Source organism: Mangifera indica, chromosome 8 (assembly GCF_011075055.1).
Source record: "Mangifera indica cultivar Alphonso chromosome 8, CATAS_Mindica_2.1, whole genome shotgun sequence".
Lineage (NCBI taxonomy): Eukaryota > Viridiplantae > Streptophyta > Magnoliopsida > Sapindales > Anacardiaceae > Mangifera > Mangifera indica.
This window is the reverse complement of record NC_058144.1, coordinates 3,402,368-3,415,924: the sequence shown is the minus strand read 5'-3', so window position 1 is coordinate 3,415,924 and position 13,557 is coordinate 3,402,368. Positions and strand designations below refer to the sequence as shown.

At 34.0% G+C, this 13,557-nt stretch overlaps 1 protein-coding gene across 5 annotated transcripts; it reads left to right on the top strand.

Annotated features, from left to right (window-relative positions):
* Window positions 1-1,275: 1,275 nt before the first annotated feature.
* On the top strand, window positions 1,276-13,139 carry LOC123223545. 5 transcript variants are annotated; one of them, XM_044646742.1, is made up of 27 exons: window positions 1,276-1,490; window positions 1,592-1,796; window positions 1,916-2,064; window positions 3,008-3,142; window positions 3,286-3,432; window positions 3,633-4,309; window positions 4,482-4,603; window positions 4,703-4,794; window positions 5,173-5,380; window positions 5,535-5,598; window positions 5,989-6,137; window positions 6,276-6,316; window positions 6,406-6,579; window positions 6,706-6,777; window positions 8,003-8,104; window positions 8,190-8,279; window positions 9,102-9,177; window positions 9,264-9,360; window positions 9,462-9,531; window positions 9,651-9,830; window positions 9,956-10,078; window positions 10,173-10,256; window positions 10,402-10,586; window positions 10,678-10,816; window positions 10,922-10,981; window positions 11,957-12,061; window positions 12,740-13,139. In XM_044646742.1, exons 1-27 carry the CDS (start codon window positions 1,401-1,403, stop codon window positions 12,851-12,853), a joined length of 3,750 nt encoding a protein of 1,249 aa, XP_044502677.1. In that variant the 5' UTR covers window positions 1,276-1,400; the 3' UTR covers window positions 12,854-13,139. The 5 variants fall into 5 exon arrangements, with proteins under 5 accessions (XP_044502677.1, XP_044502676.1, XP_044502674.1 ...); XM_044646741.1 differs by having other exon boundaries at window positions 1,277-1,490; window positions 1,925-2,064; window positions 3,026-3,142; window positions 6,246-6,316; XM_044646739.1 differs by having other exon boundaries at window positions 1,277-1,490; window positions 1,925-2,064; window positions 6,246-6,316.
* Window positions 13,140-13,557: the final 418 nt, after the last annotated feature.

Genomic DNA, 13,557 nt, shown 5'->3' with positions numbered 1-13,557 from the left:
TTTACTTATTCATTATCATTATTCTTTTAAGTTTGGTTGGTGAATAAGATACCCTTTAAATCATTATTAAAAAGTTATTGAATTTATAATTATATATAATTTAATGAGGTTAAAAATTTTATTTTCCTACCCATATATCAAATATATTTTCCACTTTGAACATCATATAATATGGTTAATATCACTTACACCCCAATTATACAATCAGATTATTTTTTTATTGGTTTTTTTATTTATTTTTCTTCTCCTTTATTGACTATCAAAAAAAACCCAAGGAAGAGTCGGAGAAGTCAACAACAAAATCAAAATGTTGAAGAGGCAAAACATTAATGAAATAAAAACATAAGAAGGGGCAAGAGTGCAACAAAATTGAAGAGAACACTTCACCACTATGATTACCGTCACTCATATTGTTGTTAATACTATTTTTGACCTAATGTCACCATCATCCTCCCCATCTTCCTTAGCTATTGTTGACATTATCACGTGCATCCTCGATCACCCTCCCTATTCGTTCTCACCAAATTGAAAGCATACAAGTTATGATTATTTATCGTAATCACAAACAAATCTGACGTACATATAAGCCTTCTAACATCTAGGGCAAATCTCATTGACATTTTTCAAATTATTTTTGTAACAATTCTTACGAATCTTGAAATCACATAGACACTAGACTATTTTCAGACCTTATGAAAGTACAAATGACCCTTTCAAGCTAATTTCACTTTTAATTATTTTCTCTTTCAAAACACTTGTGTAACGTCATTAGTAAACAAAGAACTAGATGTACACTATTATACTTTTCTTTGTGATTATTATTGATCTCTAAATTTAGGATTAATTTATGTATATAATTTTTAAATTGTATAGTTATTTAAAAAATATTTTTTTTTTAAGAATAAAAATCTAATCGATTTTATTAACAAATTTAGGCAAGAAATAGAAATCTACATATAGGATAATAATATAATTGTCATAAAAAAAATCATATCTCAAAAATATATTAGATTTATTGTGGTTTCCATTTTTGAAAAAGTTATGAGATTTGATATTCAATAATATAAATAAAAAATAAGTTTAGAGTTACCTTAACCATAGTTACCAAGAGTAGTCGTCTATGCTCTGATTTTATTTTTAAATTAAGTAATTTTTTTTTTTTTATATTTATAATAAGTATCAAAATATTACCATGTACGCTACTCAATTAAATACACATAAAATTACTCCTATAAATTTCATGCCCTCTCTGTTTCTCTTTCTTGATTTTATTTTATTTTTTATTTTAATCTTGATAACTGACCTCCCGCAATCATATTCATATAGCCTGTTTCTCTCGATTCTCCTCAACAAACAAACGCTCTTTCTTATTGGATCAGAGAACAAGCCCAATCAACAACATGGTCGAAACCAGAAGTAGTTCTTCTTCTGCCAAACGCGCCCTTCCTTCTTCTCAAACAGTGTCACCTCCTTCTAATAAGCGGTCCAAGGTACAATCTTGTTTATTAATTTTTTTTTTTTTTAAAGGAAAAATATTTAAATCTGGGTCTGATTTGGGTTATGTTTGGATTGAATTTTGGTGAAACCCTAGGCGAGTGAGGCATCGTCATCGACGAACGATGTATCTGCACGACCGCCGCCACCGACTGAAACCACAAAGTATGGTTATGAATCTCGAGACCCTGAGCGCCGATCCTCTGATCCACAGAACGCTGATTTTACCAAGACCCTTGTCGCCAACAAACGGGATGATGTTGACATGGAAGCCGATGCCTTGGTGTCTCCGCTGACTCCAGGTGTGGTTTTTCTCTTGCATGCTTTTTAAATCTCGAATTTTTGTTGAAGACTGGGTTTTCGAGGGTTTTGTTCTTGCTGATTAATTCCGTAATTTGATTTTTTAATTTATTTTTGTGAGGGGTTTTAGGTGAAAACGTGGTGGACGAACAGAAATCCAAGTCTGTTGGCGTAGTTTTTAACAGTGGGCGTGTGAAGAAGCGCCCAACAAAATTAGCGAAAGTGGCTTCCAAAATTCCTTGGGCGAGACTTATTTCACAGTATTCACAGGTGCGTTTCTTTGTTTTCGTGATCTATGATCTGTTTGGTCGGTTGTGTAAAGATTGGAAACAAGACTGGAGGATATCTGTAAACATGTTAAACATATTAATTCGTCTTTTTATAGTCTGAGAAAATTATTGTTATTCTTGTCTATTTAACTGGAAACGAAAGGTTTTCTGACTGAATTTAGGGTCTGCATATGGTGTGTTTGTTTGTAATTGCTAATCAGAGTTCAGCAATTGCAAACAAGTGAGGGATAGTGTTCCAGTGCCACTGTGGCAACTAGGCCAGTCTTTATGTTCTTATTGAAAAAGAAGGCCAGTAAAATTTTGGTATTTGTCAGATAAACAGCTGAAATGATTGTTTCTTTTAGGTCTTTTAAAGTGCTCTTTAGTGATGCCTCTTGCAGATGGATCATGCTTTAATTTGCATAATTAGTAAATTTCTTATTAGAACGCTGTAGGTGCCATTCTTTGTGTCCGCCACCTGTCTATTTCTTGTCTCTTGTTTTATTGTGGATGTTTGCTTGAAAAATTTTAAATAGTGCTATTTGTAAGTTGCTTTTTAGTTAAAGTTTTTGTTGACGGGATAATATTTATAGTTCCTCTGGTTGTTGATATGTGTTTGCAACAGTAATTTGTGTAGATATTTTTAATAAAATCTGTTAGTCCTGTTTACTCTGTCTTGTCCTGGTTATTGAAATTTATTTATTTTCATTAGATATTCAATCATTGTTATGTTAAGGAAATGCCTATAATAGTTTAACTGGCTAATCTTTTCTTGGAAGTGTGTCTTTCTAGAACGAAAAATCAATTTTTTCTTTTTATGTTTTCTATTTGATTGTGGAATTTGCTTCATCATGTCAATGAGTGAGGATTTCTAAAACTTTAGACAGATCTAGATGTTTTCTGTTTTTCTTATTATTCACATGTTGTTTCTAATGCTTTTTTAGTGTTTGCATTCGATGCAGAATCGTCATGTGGACATGTATGGTTCTGTTTTTACTGTTGGTCAGAATCGTCAATGTGATTTATATCTTAATGACCCATCTGTTAGCAAAAGCTTGTGTAGACTGAGGCGCATAGAGGTAAGAGAACTTTGCTGTTACAATTGCATTTTGTAGACATCACCATTAAGCGGATGCTCATGGTCTAAATGATTCTCATGATTCATTTCAGTTTATGTTATGATGGCAATTATTATTTATTTTTTGCATTAATGACACTTTAGAATGGAGGTTCAACTGGTGCCAAACTAGAAATTACAGGAGGCAAAGGTGTTGTTGAAGTGAATGGCAATCATCACCATAAAGATTCTACTGTAATTTTAAGAGGAGGTGATGAAGTGGTTTTTAGTGTTTCTGGAAAACATTCTTATGTATCCTTTTTTAATTAAAAATATTTCCATCAGCCTTGTAGGGAGTTATATTGCTACTTATTTCTTTTTTAGTTCCTATTGCTTGTTTTGACTCCGCAAAAGTGAAAACAATCTTGAATGATTACTTTTGTAACTTTGAATTGTTTTTGACAGTCATTACCCTTGAGGTATATTCAATAAATTCCTTGACAAGGAGATAGATATTTCAGCAGCTTGATGATGAAAATTTAGCTGCACCTGGCATACCTTCTTCACTGAGCATTTTGGAGGCACAAAGTGCTCCACTGAATTCGATTCATGTAGAGGCAAGATCAGGAGATCCCTCAGCTGTTGCAGGAGCATCAATATTAGCATCTTTGTCGAGCTTCAAGAAAGATTTGTCGCTTCTTCCACCGCCTGCTAAAACTGCCGAGGATGTGCAAAATACTGAGATATGTTCACTACCTTCTGTCTGTGATGGATCAGATGACCCTGATGTTGAATTGAAAGATACTACAAGTAATAACGATCTTTCTTCGAGGGGGAAGACTGTTAATCCAACATCTGATGCTGCAAATGAAAATCCGAACCTTGATAGCATTGAACTTGATTCATGTGTAGATGCTGAAATTGGGAAGATCCCTGAGCCTACAACTTATGAAATAAGGCCACTCCTGCAGATGATTGCTGGATCCTCATCTCCTGACTTTGATATTAGTGGTAGTCTTTCCAGAATTCTTGATGACCAAAGGGAGCTTAGAGAACTCTTTAAGGAATCTGGACGTTCAATGGTTCTGATGTCTTCAAGACGGCAAGCATTTAAGGATAGTTTACAGGAAGGAATTCTGAGTCCCGATAATATAGATGTGTCATTCGAGAATTTCCCGTATTATTTATGGTACAAACCTACTTCTACTTTTTTAAAATTAAGTTCTGTACTTTTTTTGGTATTGATATTTTATCGCATTTCCATATGCATAGATGAATGCATTGCATGCAAGGTATTTTCTTACATCTTTTGGTTTGTTTTCTTGGATTCTAGTATTGATTTGATGATCTGCTTTCTACAGTGATACAACAAAGAATGTTCTGATAGCATCAACATACATTCATTTGAAGTGTGATAAATTTGTGAAGTATGCAGCAGATCTTCCTACCATGTGTCCTCGCATATTGTTATCTGGTCCCGCAGGTAGCTCCAATTTTTTATCAGTGTTATGCAGTTTTTTTGCTAATTTTTTTCCCTTCTCATGTTTTGGCCTTTTGAAACATTGTTGTAAACTTCATATAGGTTCGGAAATATATCAGGAGACTTTGGCCAAGGCACTTGCGAAGCACTTTGGTGCTAGGTTGCTTATTGTTGATTCTCTTCTCTTGCCTGGTGTTAGTTTCTCTAACTACACTGTTCAGTTTGCTCCTTTCAGTATAATTTGTTCATTGTTTCTAAGAAAATAATTTTTGTATTCAGTTGATTTATGTAATTTATTAACCTGTTTTTCCTTTTGTGTTCATATATTTGATATAAAACAGGAATGAGAAGTTGCTGATAATTGAGAGCCATTCATAAAAATTAATTTCATTAAGGGGCTTATATCATGTTACTAAAACTAATTTCATGAATAAGGTTGTCAAATCAAAGATATGATTTATGTGTGAGCCGGGAGTTATGACTAATTTGGCTCTCTTTAATGAAATAAAATAGTTCTCTCTACTGTTAATTCACCAAAAAATTCATTTTCTTTTTTTCCATCTTTTCTTCAGGGGGTGTTGGCAAAAGAAACTGATTTTGTGAAAGAAAGTTTGAGGCCTGAAAGAGCATCTGTATTTGCTAAAAGAGCTGCTCTTGTGCACAAGAAACCAACTTCTAGTGTGGAGGCGGATATTACCGGTGGGTCTGCATTAAGCTCACAGGCACTGCCAAAGCCAGAGGCATCGACTGCATCATCCAAAAATTACACTTTCAAAAAAGGCATGTTGTTTCTTTTCAGTGTTTTTTCCCCAAAGATTCTTGATTTAGCTTTGGTAGTGGTGGGGCCAATCCTGATTTGTTAATTTGTCACTTCCACTATTTCTTAACAACTTACAATATTAGCCAGATTGAAGATTATAAATTTTCTTTTCAGGTGATAGAGTGAGGTTTGTGGGTAATCTACCTTCTGGAACTTCTCCTATGCAACCTAATTTAAGGTAAACTTTTGTACAGTTTGCAAGCTTTTTATATCACTAATAGTTTTATTGCATTATTTTTTTGTATTAACTACTAGTTATTATATGCCCTGTCATATCTTTACCATAAAGATGTATTCAGGAGTCTGCTTCCATGTATATATGTCTGGATTTTGTATGCATACTAAGCACAGAGATTTGTGTATGGATCTTTGGCATTTATGTGAAGGTGTTGTTATGCTTGCTCAAATCCTTTATCTTGTTTTTTTTTTTTTAAAATAATTGAACAGTATGAAACAAAGTTGGTTTGTGATTATGTGTCCTTTTTCTTTCAATTTGGTGGGAAGTTGTGATAATTATATTTTCTGTTTTTGTATTTGGTTCTAACTTCCCTATCTACTTTTTATGCAGGGGGCCAACTGTTGGGCTTAAAGGAAGAGTAGTCCTTCCTTTTGAAGAAAATGATTCTTCAAAGATTGGTGTTAGGTTTGATAAAACGGTCATAGATGGCAATAATCTAGGTGGCTTTTGTGAAGATCATTACGGTTTCTTTTGCCCAGGTTTTTCCTTTAATAATTAAAGTATCCCTTATTAAATGAGGTTTTCTTTGTGGAAATATTGTGGTTTTGTCCATTATCTAATATTTGTTTTTTCATTTCACACCACAGCTAGTTCACTTCGCTTGGATCCTTGTGTAGGTGATGATGTTGACAAGCTTGCAATTAATGAACTTTTTGAGGTACTTATTACTTTTCCAGTGGTTTGATATTTATTGCCAGTCTACTGCTATTGTCAAGTATTAAACACTTGATTGACTCATATCTTTAGGTTGCAAGAAATGAAAACAAAAGTGGCCCCCTAATATTGTTTGTGAAAGACATGGAGAAGTCTATGGTGGGGAACAGTGATGCATATAGTGTATTAAAGGGTAACCTTGAAAATTTACCCAGCAATATTGTTGTGATTGGATCCCATGCCCAAATGGACAATCGCAAGGAGAAGGTAATGGTACTCTTCAAATACGTCAGTTAGTTTTATAGTCATGATTTATTCTTTTTTCATGATATCTGTCTGTGATTTAATGAACCATTGCTAACCATTTGGCTTTTTCAATCTCTTATTTTTCAGTCTCATCCAGGTGGCCTCTTATTTACGAAATTTGGAAGCAATCAAACAGCTTTACTTGACCTTGCTTTTCCGGTATGCAAAGCACTGACATTATGTTTCTTTTAGTTCCATTTTGGTCCTGTAAGATCATGGCAAAAGGAGTTTTCTTTTGGCTTCACTTCTGAAGTGTTTGGGTTCTGATAACTATTGATTTATGTTCATACTTGTACATGCAAGTTGTGTTGTTTATTGTATGGTTTGAGTTGGAAAGTCTAGCAGAATTTTGCATTCTAGGAAGGTTAAGAACTTCTTAAATTTGCAATTTGTTTTTATGTTATTTTGCTGCAATTTTAGTGGTTTTAAAACATGTTTGCACATTTTTTTTCTTTTATGGTGTTAATATGGATGAGGATTCCTATGTGAGATGAGAATCTGTACTACACACCACTTTGATGTTCATTACATTTTACCATGTATTGTACTTCAGGATGCACTTTCTTTTGTTTCTAGGTTTGGGCAGCATTAGTAATCTGTAAGTACACATAACATGATTATTATATATTGTTCAGAGCAATCTTGTTTTTGTAAAGTATGTAACTGCTATGTACTCTATTCTTTTACTCTTTGCTGAGTGGGGACTAGCATTCCTTGACACTAGTGAGCTGGCATCATAGTGTAGCCTGATAGTTCAGTTTTTTACCTAAAAATAAAATAAATAAACTTGGGTTGGTGATTTTATTGAAGACTGGATTAAGTTTTTTTTTTTTTTGGTGCTCTGGGTTTAGTTTCTCTGTGGTTTCTATATGGGTCCTGGTGAAAATCAACAAGTTTATGTATGTTCCTGATATAACAGGCCTCTAGTCAACACAGATTCCAAGGTAAATAGAAGCCATAATTGATAATTTTCGGTTTCCTATCTTATTTTAAAGTTGGAGTTGTAAGCTCACAGCGCGTTCTGTTTTGGATCCATTAGTAGGACCCATCTCTCATAATTCACTCCTCGTTCTTGATTTGCTTTCTGTGTGTTTCTGCTGAAATTTTTTAAATTTGACCTAAGGGTCATTACAGGTTTTCCCTTATTCAAATTTAATTATGCGTCCTGTTAATTGTCTACAAATCTACTAATTGATTGATATCCCACTGTATTGCCTCATGTAAACATCTGTGGGTTTATTACTCTTTTAGCTGTACTTTGATAATTTGGGGGCACTTTTATTAGAGTTCATTGAGCCTCCAATTATTTTTGTGAAAATCGCAGTTTCAATTTCTTAAAAAAACTAAGATGATATATTATGTATGTTCATTGATTCTCATCCAGGATAACTTTAGTAGACTGCATGATAGGAGTAAAGAGACCCCCAAAGCAGCAAAGCAAGTTTCTCGTCTTCTTCCAAACAAAGTGATTATTCAACTGCCTCAGGTACTGAACTCAGAATCTGTTTGTGGTGCCCCAGTGCTGTATGATTATATGGAATTCTCATTTAAGTTTTCTGAGTATCCTGCAGGATGAAGCTTTACTTACGGACTGGAAGCAGCAGTTGGAGCGTGATATTGAAACTCTAAAAGTGCAGTCAAACATTGTTAGCATACGTTCAGTGAGTATTACCTGAGGATTTTGAGTTGTCTTCATTTCAATTATGCCTGGCAAGATGGTGAATGCCTCTTGTAGGGACTTGACAAAGTGTAAATTTCATCGAATGTTTGCCACGAATGAGAAAAGGATCTTTCAGCATTTTAACCTATGAATAAGATGAGTTTAACTAGAGGCACTTAGGTCTCTGTCCTACGTGGCTCTAGTTAAGCACTCTCTCTCCTTGAGATCCCTCATTTGTACCCTCATCTCTCTACAGTTACATGGAACCATATAAATATCTCCAATAATTAGGCTATTGTAAATTGGTGTGGGCTAATTAAGATGTGTTTTTCTTGTATTCTTGCAATTAATTATTATTTTTTACTAGGTTTGGGGTTAAATCTTTCTTTTATTATTTCTGGATATTTATATGCATTTAGTGGTCTGATAAACATTGTTAGAGAGCCACTGGGCTGCTACCTATAAGTTTGCTTTTGGATTAAACCTTTACTAAACATGGTATCAAAGTATTTATCCTTAATTTAATATAAGTTTAAGCTTTTGGATTTGGCTCCTTTACTTAACATAGTCTTACATTTATTCAGACCCATATCTGTAATGTATCTACATCTTTTTTTTTTTTTTTTGGTTTTTGTGGTTTCTATCTAGGTCCATGCTATGGTTTTATGACAGCGTTTAATACTAATTGTGGGCTTTGACCCATTAGCTTAAGCTTTTAGGTCAATTGTTGCCCAAGCTTTTGGGTCAAGTGGTTACTTACAAATATTACTATAGTTCAGAGTTCATGTTTGTTTTTGTTATTTATAATGATTTCTGCTTCCAGGTCCTTGCCCGAAATGGTTTGGATTGCCCTGATCTTGAGACTCTGTGCATTAAAGATCAAAACCTTACAACTGAAAGTTGGTATTCTTTATCTGATTATTGAAATCATAAATCTTTTATGTGGTATTTCAACATTATTCATTATACTTTGCCATTGTAATAGGTGTGGAGAAGTTAGTTGGCTGGGCTTTAAGCTACCATTTTATGCATTGTTCAGAAGCTCCTGAAAAAGATGCCAAACTTAAGATATCTACTGAAAGGTTTCTGTGCTCTTATAGTTGCCGCTAAGTAAAAATATGGAATTTAATGCTCCTAACCCACCTCTTATGTTAACAGTAGTTACGTGTGGTTCATTTTGCAGCATTAAGTATGGGCTGACCATTCTGCAGGGCATTCAAAGTGAAAGCAAAAGCTTAAAAAAGTCTCTGAAGGTAAAATTTATTGTTATTTCTTTTCTCTGTCACAATCTTATTCATGCTTTATCACTCTGGCAATTGGAATATACACTGAAAATATGCATATATTACAATTTAGATTTGACTTCTTTCAGGATGTAGTTACTGAGAATGAATTTGAGAAGAAACTCCTTGCTGATGTTATCCCCCCCAGTGATATTGGGGTTACTTTTGATGACATTGGTGCCTTGGAAAGTGTGAAAGATACCTTAAAGGAATTGGTGATGCTTCCTCTTCAAAGGCCTGAGCTGTTTTGCAAAGGACAGCTGACAAAGGTTTCATTGTCAATTATATTTGTGATTTAAAGTTTTCACTTTGACATGCTGTATATGTTTGAATATTCTAGTGAATTGGGCATTATCTTATGTTTTCTTCATTTGATATACTCTTTTTTCTGCAGCCTTGCAAGGGGATTTTGCTGTTTGGGCCTCCTGGCACTGGGAAAACAATGCTTGCAAAGGCAGTTGCAACTGAAGCCGGTGCCAACTTTATCAACATATCTATGTCAAGCATTACCTCAAAGGTTTATATATTTTCTAGCAATCTGTTTTCTTTTGCCTTTGTTTTTCCCCCTGAGTTTGAGTTTGCATGGCCTAACATTTCTGTATAAATTGCAGTGGTTTGGTGAAGGAGAGAAGTATGTTAAAGCTGTCTTCTCTTTGGCAAGTAAAATTGCTCCTAGTGTTGTTTTTGTTGATGAGGTCAGTTAATCACTTTTGCTTCTTTTTGGGCTCAATCGTTTTTATTAATCCCCTGTTTTTTCTTGTCATCAAATTATACTGTTTTGCTGTTCTTTATATTTTTTGGCTGCAAATGATATTTTATTCACTTGGGTGGTTGTTTTAGGTTGATAGCATGTTAGGAAGACGGGAAAATCCAGGAGAGCATGAGGCTATGCGTAAAATGAAGAATGAATTCATGGTAAATTGGGATGGTCTACGTACAAAGGATAAAGAACGTGTGTTGGTACTTGCTGCTACCAATAGGCCTTTTGACCTTGATGAGGCTGTGGTTAGGAGGCTTCCCAGGAGGTAAATGCCTTATGCATACTTTTTGTTTGGTTCTTACTATCTTGCAGGAAAATGACTATCATTGATGTTATTGTACTATCTTTTTGTGTAGATTGATGGTTAACTTGCCGGATGCCCCAAACAGAGAGAAAATATTAAAAGTTATTTTAGCCAAAGAGGAATTGGCACCGGATGTTGATTTGGAAGCAGTTGCAAATATGACTGATGGGTACTCTGGTAGTGATCTAAAGGTATGTCTTTTTTTAAAGTTTTGTGTGCATATTCTTTATCTAAAAATGGAATTTTTTACCTGTGCTTTGGTCCCTCTAATTATTAATTACTGTTTGTGTTGACAGAACCTTTGTGTGACTGCTGCTCACTGCCCCATAAGAGAAATTTTGGAGAAAGAAAAGAAGGTTCGTTGGGTGATTTTGTGAAAATAAAGTAAATTTGATGTTAATTATTGTTTTATTTTCAGACTTAGTGTATGTTACCGGAACACTAAATGCATAATAAATACTTGGTTGTACGTTTGTGGCCTTGCATGTTGTATTTGAATAGCTGCATCATGTTCCTACAAACATGACAAACACCTCTGGGTCTGTCAAATTGCTTCTGCTGATGTCAATTGCATAGGATAGTGATACAGTTTGAGAAATAGCACCTGGAAAATGTTTACCAACATTGGGCATTTGAAATTTGATAATTGCTTCTTCCCTTACTCCTATGGTGGTGCATTATGACCTGTCCTCTCTGGATCATTCTCAGGACTGGCAAATAATTTTTACAACTAGACCATGTGGTTTAGTTGTTAGAAATGTTATTTTATATATATGCCATTATTGGAATACTTGACAGTATAGTTGGCCGAGTTTATTTAACTAGTGAATTTTATTTATAAATGTCCTCAGTCATCTTGTAATACCTTGACTGTATCTGGTTTTAGTTATATAACAAAATCTTTGAACAAAACTAATGCAATTGCAAGCAAGCAGTTTTATCGTTGCCTCTTTCTTTCACTGGTTGGCATTTTTTACTACTCTTTTTGTAAATGCCATCTCTTGGCCAAGAAGTTGTATACACACATTGAAGATTAAGGATACATATGATAGGTATGCTTTTATTAAAAAAAAAGAAAACTTAAGGCTTTTATTCTTGTGTTTTCCGATGGTTTAAAATCATAGTGATGTAATCTGCCTCTTGTAACTTGTCTCCATGCAGTATATTTAGCTTAAATTGATATTTGTGTTCTTCAAGTTGCAATGAAACATAAAAGCTGTGTCTTGCCAAGTTCTTTTTTATCAGTGCTGTATAAATGGTTATTGAGTTTGTATCGTTTGAGGATGGACCTGTGGCCAAAAACTTATTTTGATTTATTGCTCAAATTTCAGGAGAGAGCTTTAGCATTGGCTGAGAATAGACCTTCACCTGCATTGTATAACAGTGCTGATGTTCGTCCTCTGAAGATGGAGGATTTTAGATATGCACATGAGCAGGTATTTGTGCTTGCTATTTGTTATCAGTACATTGTTTTTGATATTGAGGCCGTCACTTCTTAGCAATTAATAATAATTGTACAACTGTTAGAAGTATGAGCGTTTCATTCTGTGTTGCTCTGCATAGCTGTTGGCTAAAGCTTGATGATACCCTCATTCTCTTTTATAATTAAAGCATTCCATAAAAAATGTTTTGTAACATCGTACAAAGACGAAAGATACAGGAAAAAACAATCATTATTTATATATGAGTTAATTTTATATTCGATTAATGATAGTGCTGAACCAAAACCTATAGTTTTCCATATCAACAGCAAAATATATGCTAAGTTCAGTATTACAAGTTGAATCCTTAAAATATGGGTTTTTTCTTTTTTTAGGGTAATCAGCTAAAATATGCTTTTTCTCTGGCTCTCTGCTCTATTAGCGTTTTAGCTTAACAAAATGTATTTGGAAATATCATCATGCTTTTTAATTTGAGGATTTCTTACTGTGAGCTTGAGATTACAATGGGTTATATGTAAGAGTGAACAATTGTCTATGTATGGTGGCTTGGCTGTATGACAGTCATAATTTTACATCTTGATATGAATGTCTTGCTCTTCTTTATATATTTGTTAATATTATAAACATTACTACAGTCAAAACTAAACATTTTGAATCTACATTTTTATGCAGGTATGTGCCAGTGTATCATCAGAGTCTACTAATATGAATGAGCTCCTTCAGTGGAATGACATGTATGGAGAAGGCGGATCAAGAAAGAAGAAATCACTAAGCTATTTCATGTAGAGGAGGTATCATTATGTATAGCCCATTCTTGTGTAGTTCATTCTTCTTTGTCATCGTAAAAGGTGGCTTAGATCTGGGACCTTTATTTATGGAATTTCATGTATGGTCCCATTTCCATTGTATTATACATAGGTTTCTGAAATTTTTGTAGGAATTTTTCAATATTTAATCAAGCAGGAAACTTACTTGAGAAGAGTTCCTTTTTCTGTTTCATTTCTTTCTTCCTTCTGCCTGTACATATCAATTACCAATTAAATAAGAATGATTTTCTACATTTCCCCCTCAACCTTTTTCTGGCGTTTACATAAACTGAAACGGTTATTTTTTGTTAGGCTTGGCTATGCGTTGTTGTATTTTAATTAACGGGTTTCAGGAAGGCTAGTTGTACTGTTGCGAGTTGTTTTTCTTTTCTTTTAAATATATTTAATTATTGATTGATTAAGATTTAAAAATCAGTAAATTAGGCTTTCGTCTTCAGCCAATTCTCTTTACGCTTCTGCGGAATTTGTCACAATGAATGTGTAAATATATACTTATAAATTTCCTATTTATATCTTTCGCCATTTGATCATCAGCTTCATCAGTTCGAAATCACACGGCGCAAGTATTTTGGTTTATGTAATGTTTGTTCTTAATGTTAAATTTGTGCTTTTTGTTTCGAGGAATTTTTAGTACTAGTAGGTTAGCCGATGGCCGCCGGATCT

Bases quoted from the DNA above. Each gene is read 5' to 3' on its own strand.
- LOC123223545 (XM_044646738.1), top strand. From the start codon at position 1,401: ATGGTCGAAACCAGAAGTAGTTCTTCTTCTGCCAAACGCGCCCTTCCT. The intron at 3,433-3,632 runs GTATCCTTTTTT...ACAAGGAGATAG, and splicing joins TTTCTGGAAAACATTCTTAT to ATATTTCAGCAGCTTGATGA. The intron at 8,280-9,101 runs GTGAGTATTACC...TTCTGCTTCCAG, and splicing joins ACATTGTTAGCATACGTTCA to GTCCTTGCCCGAAATGGTTT.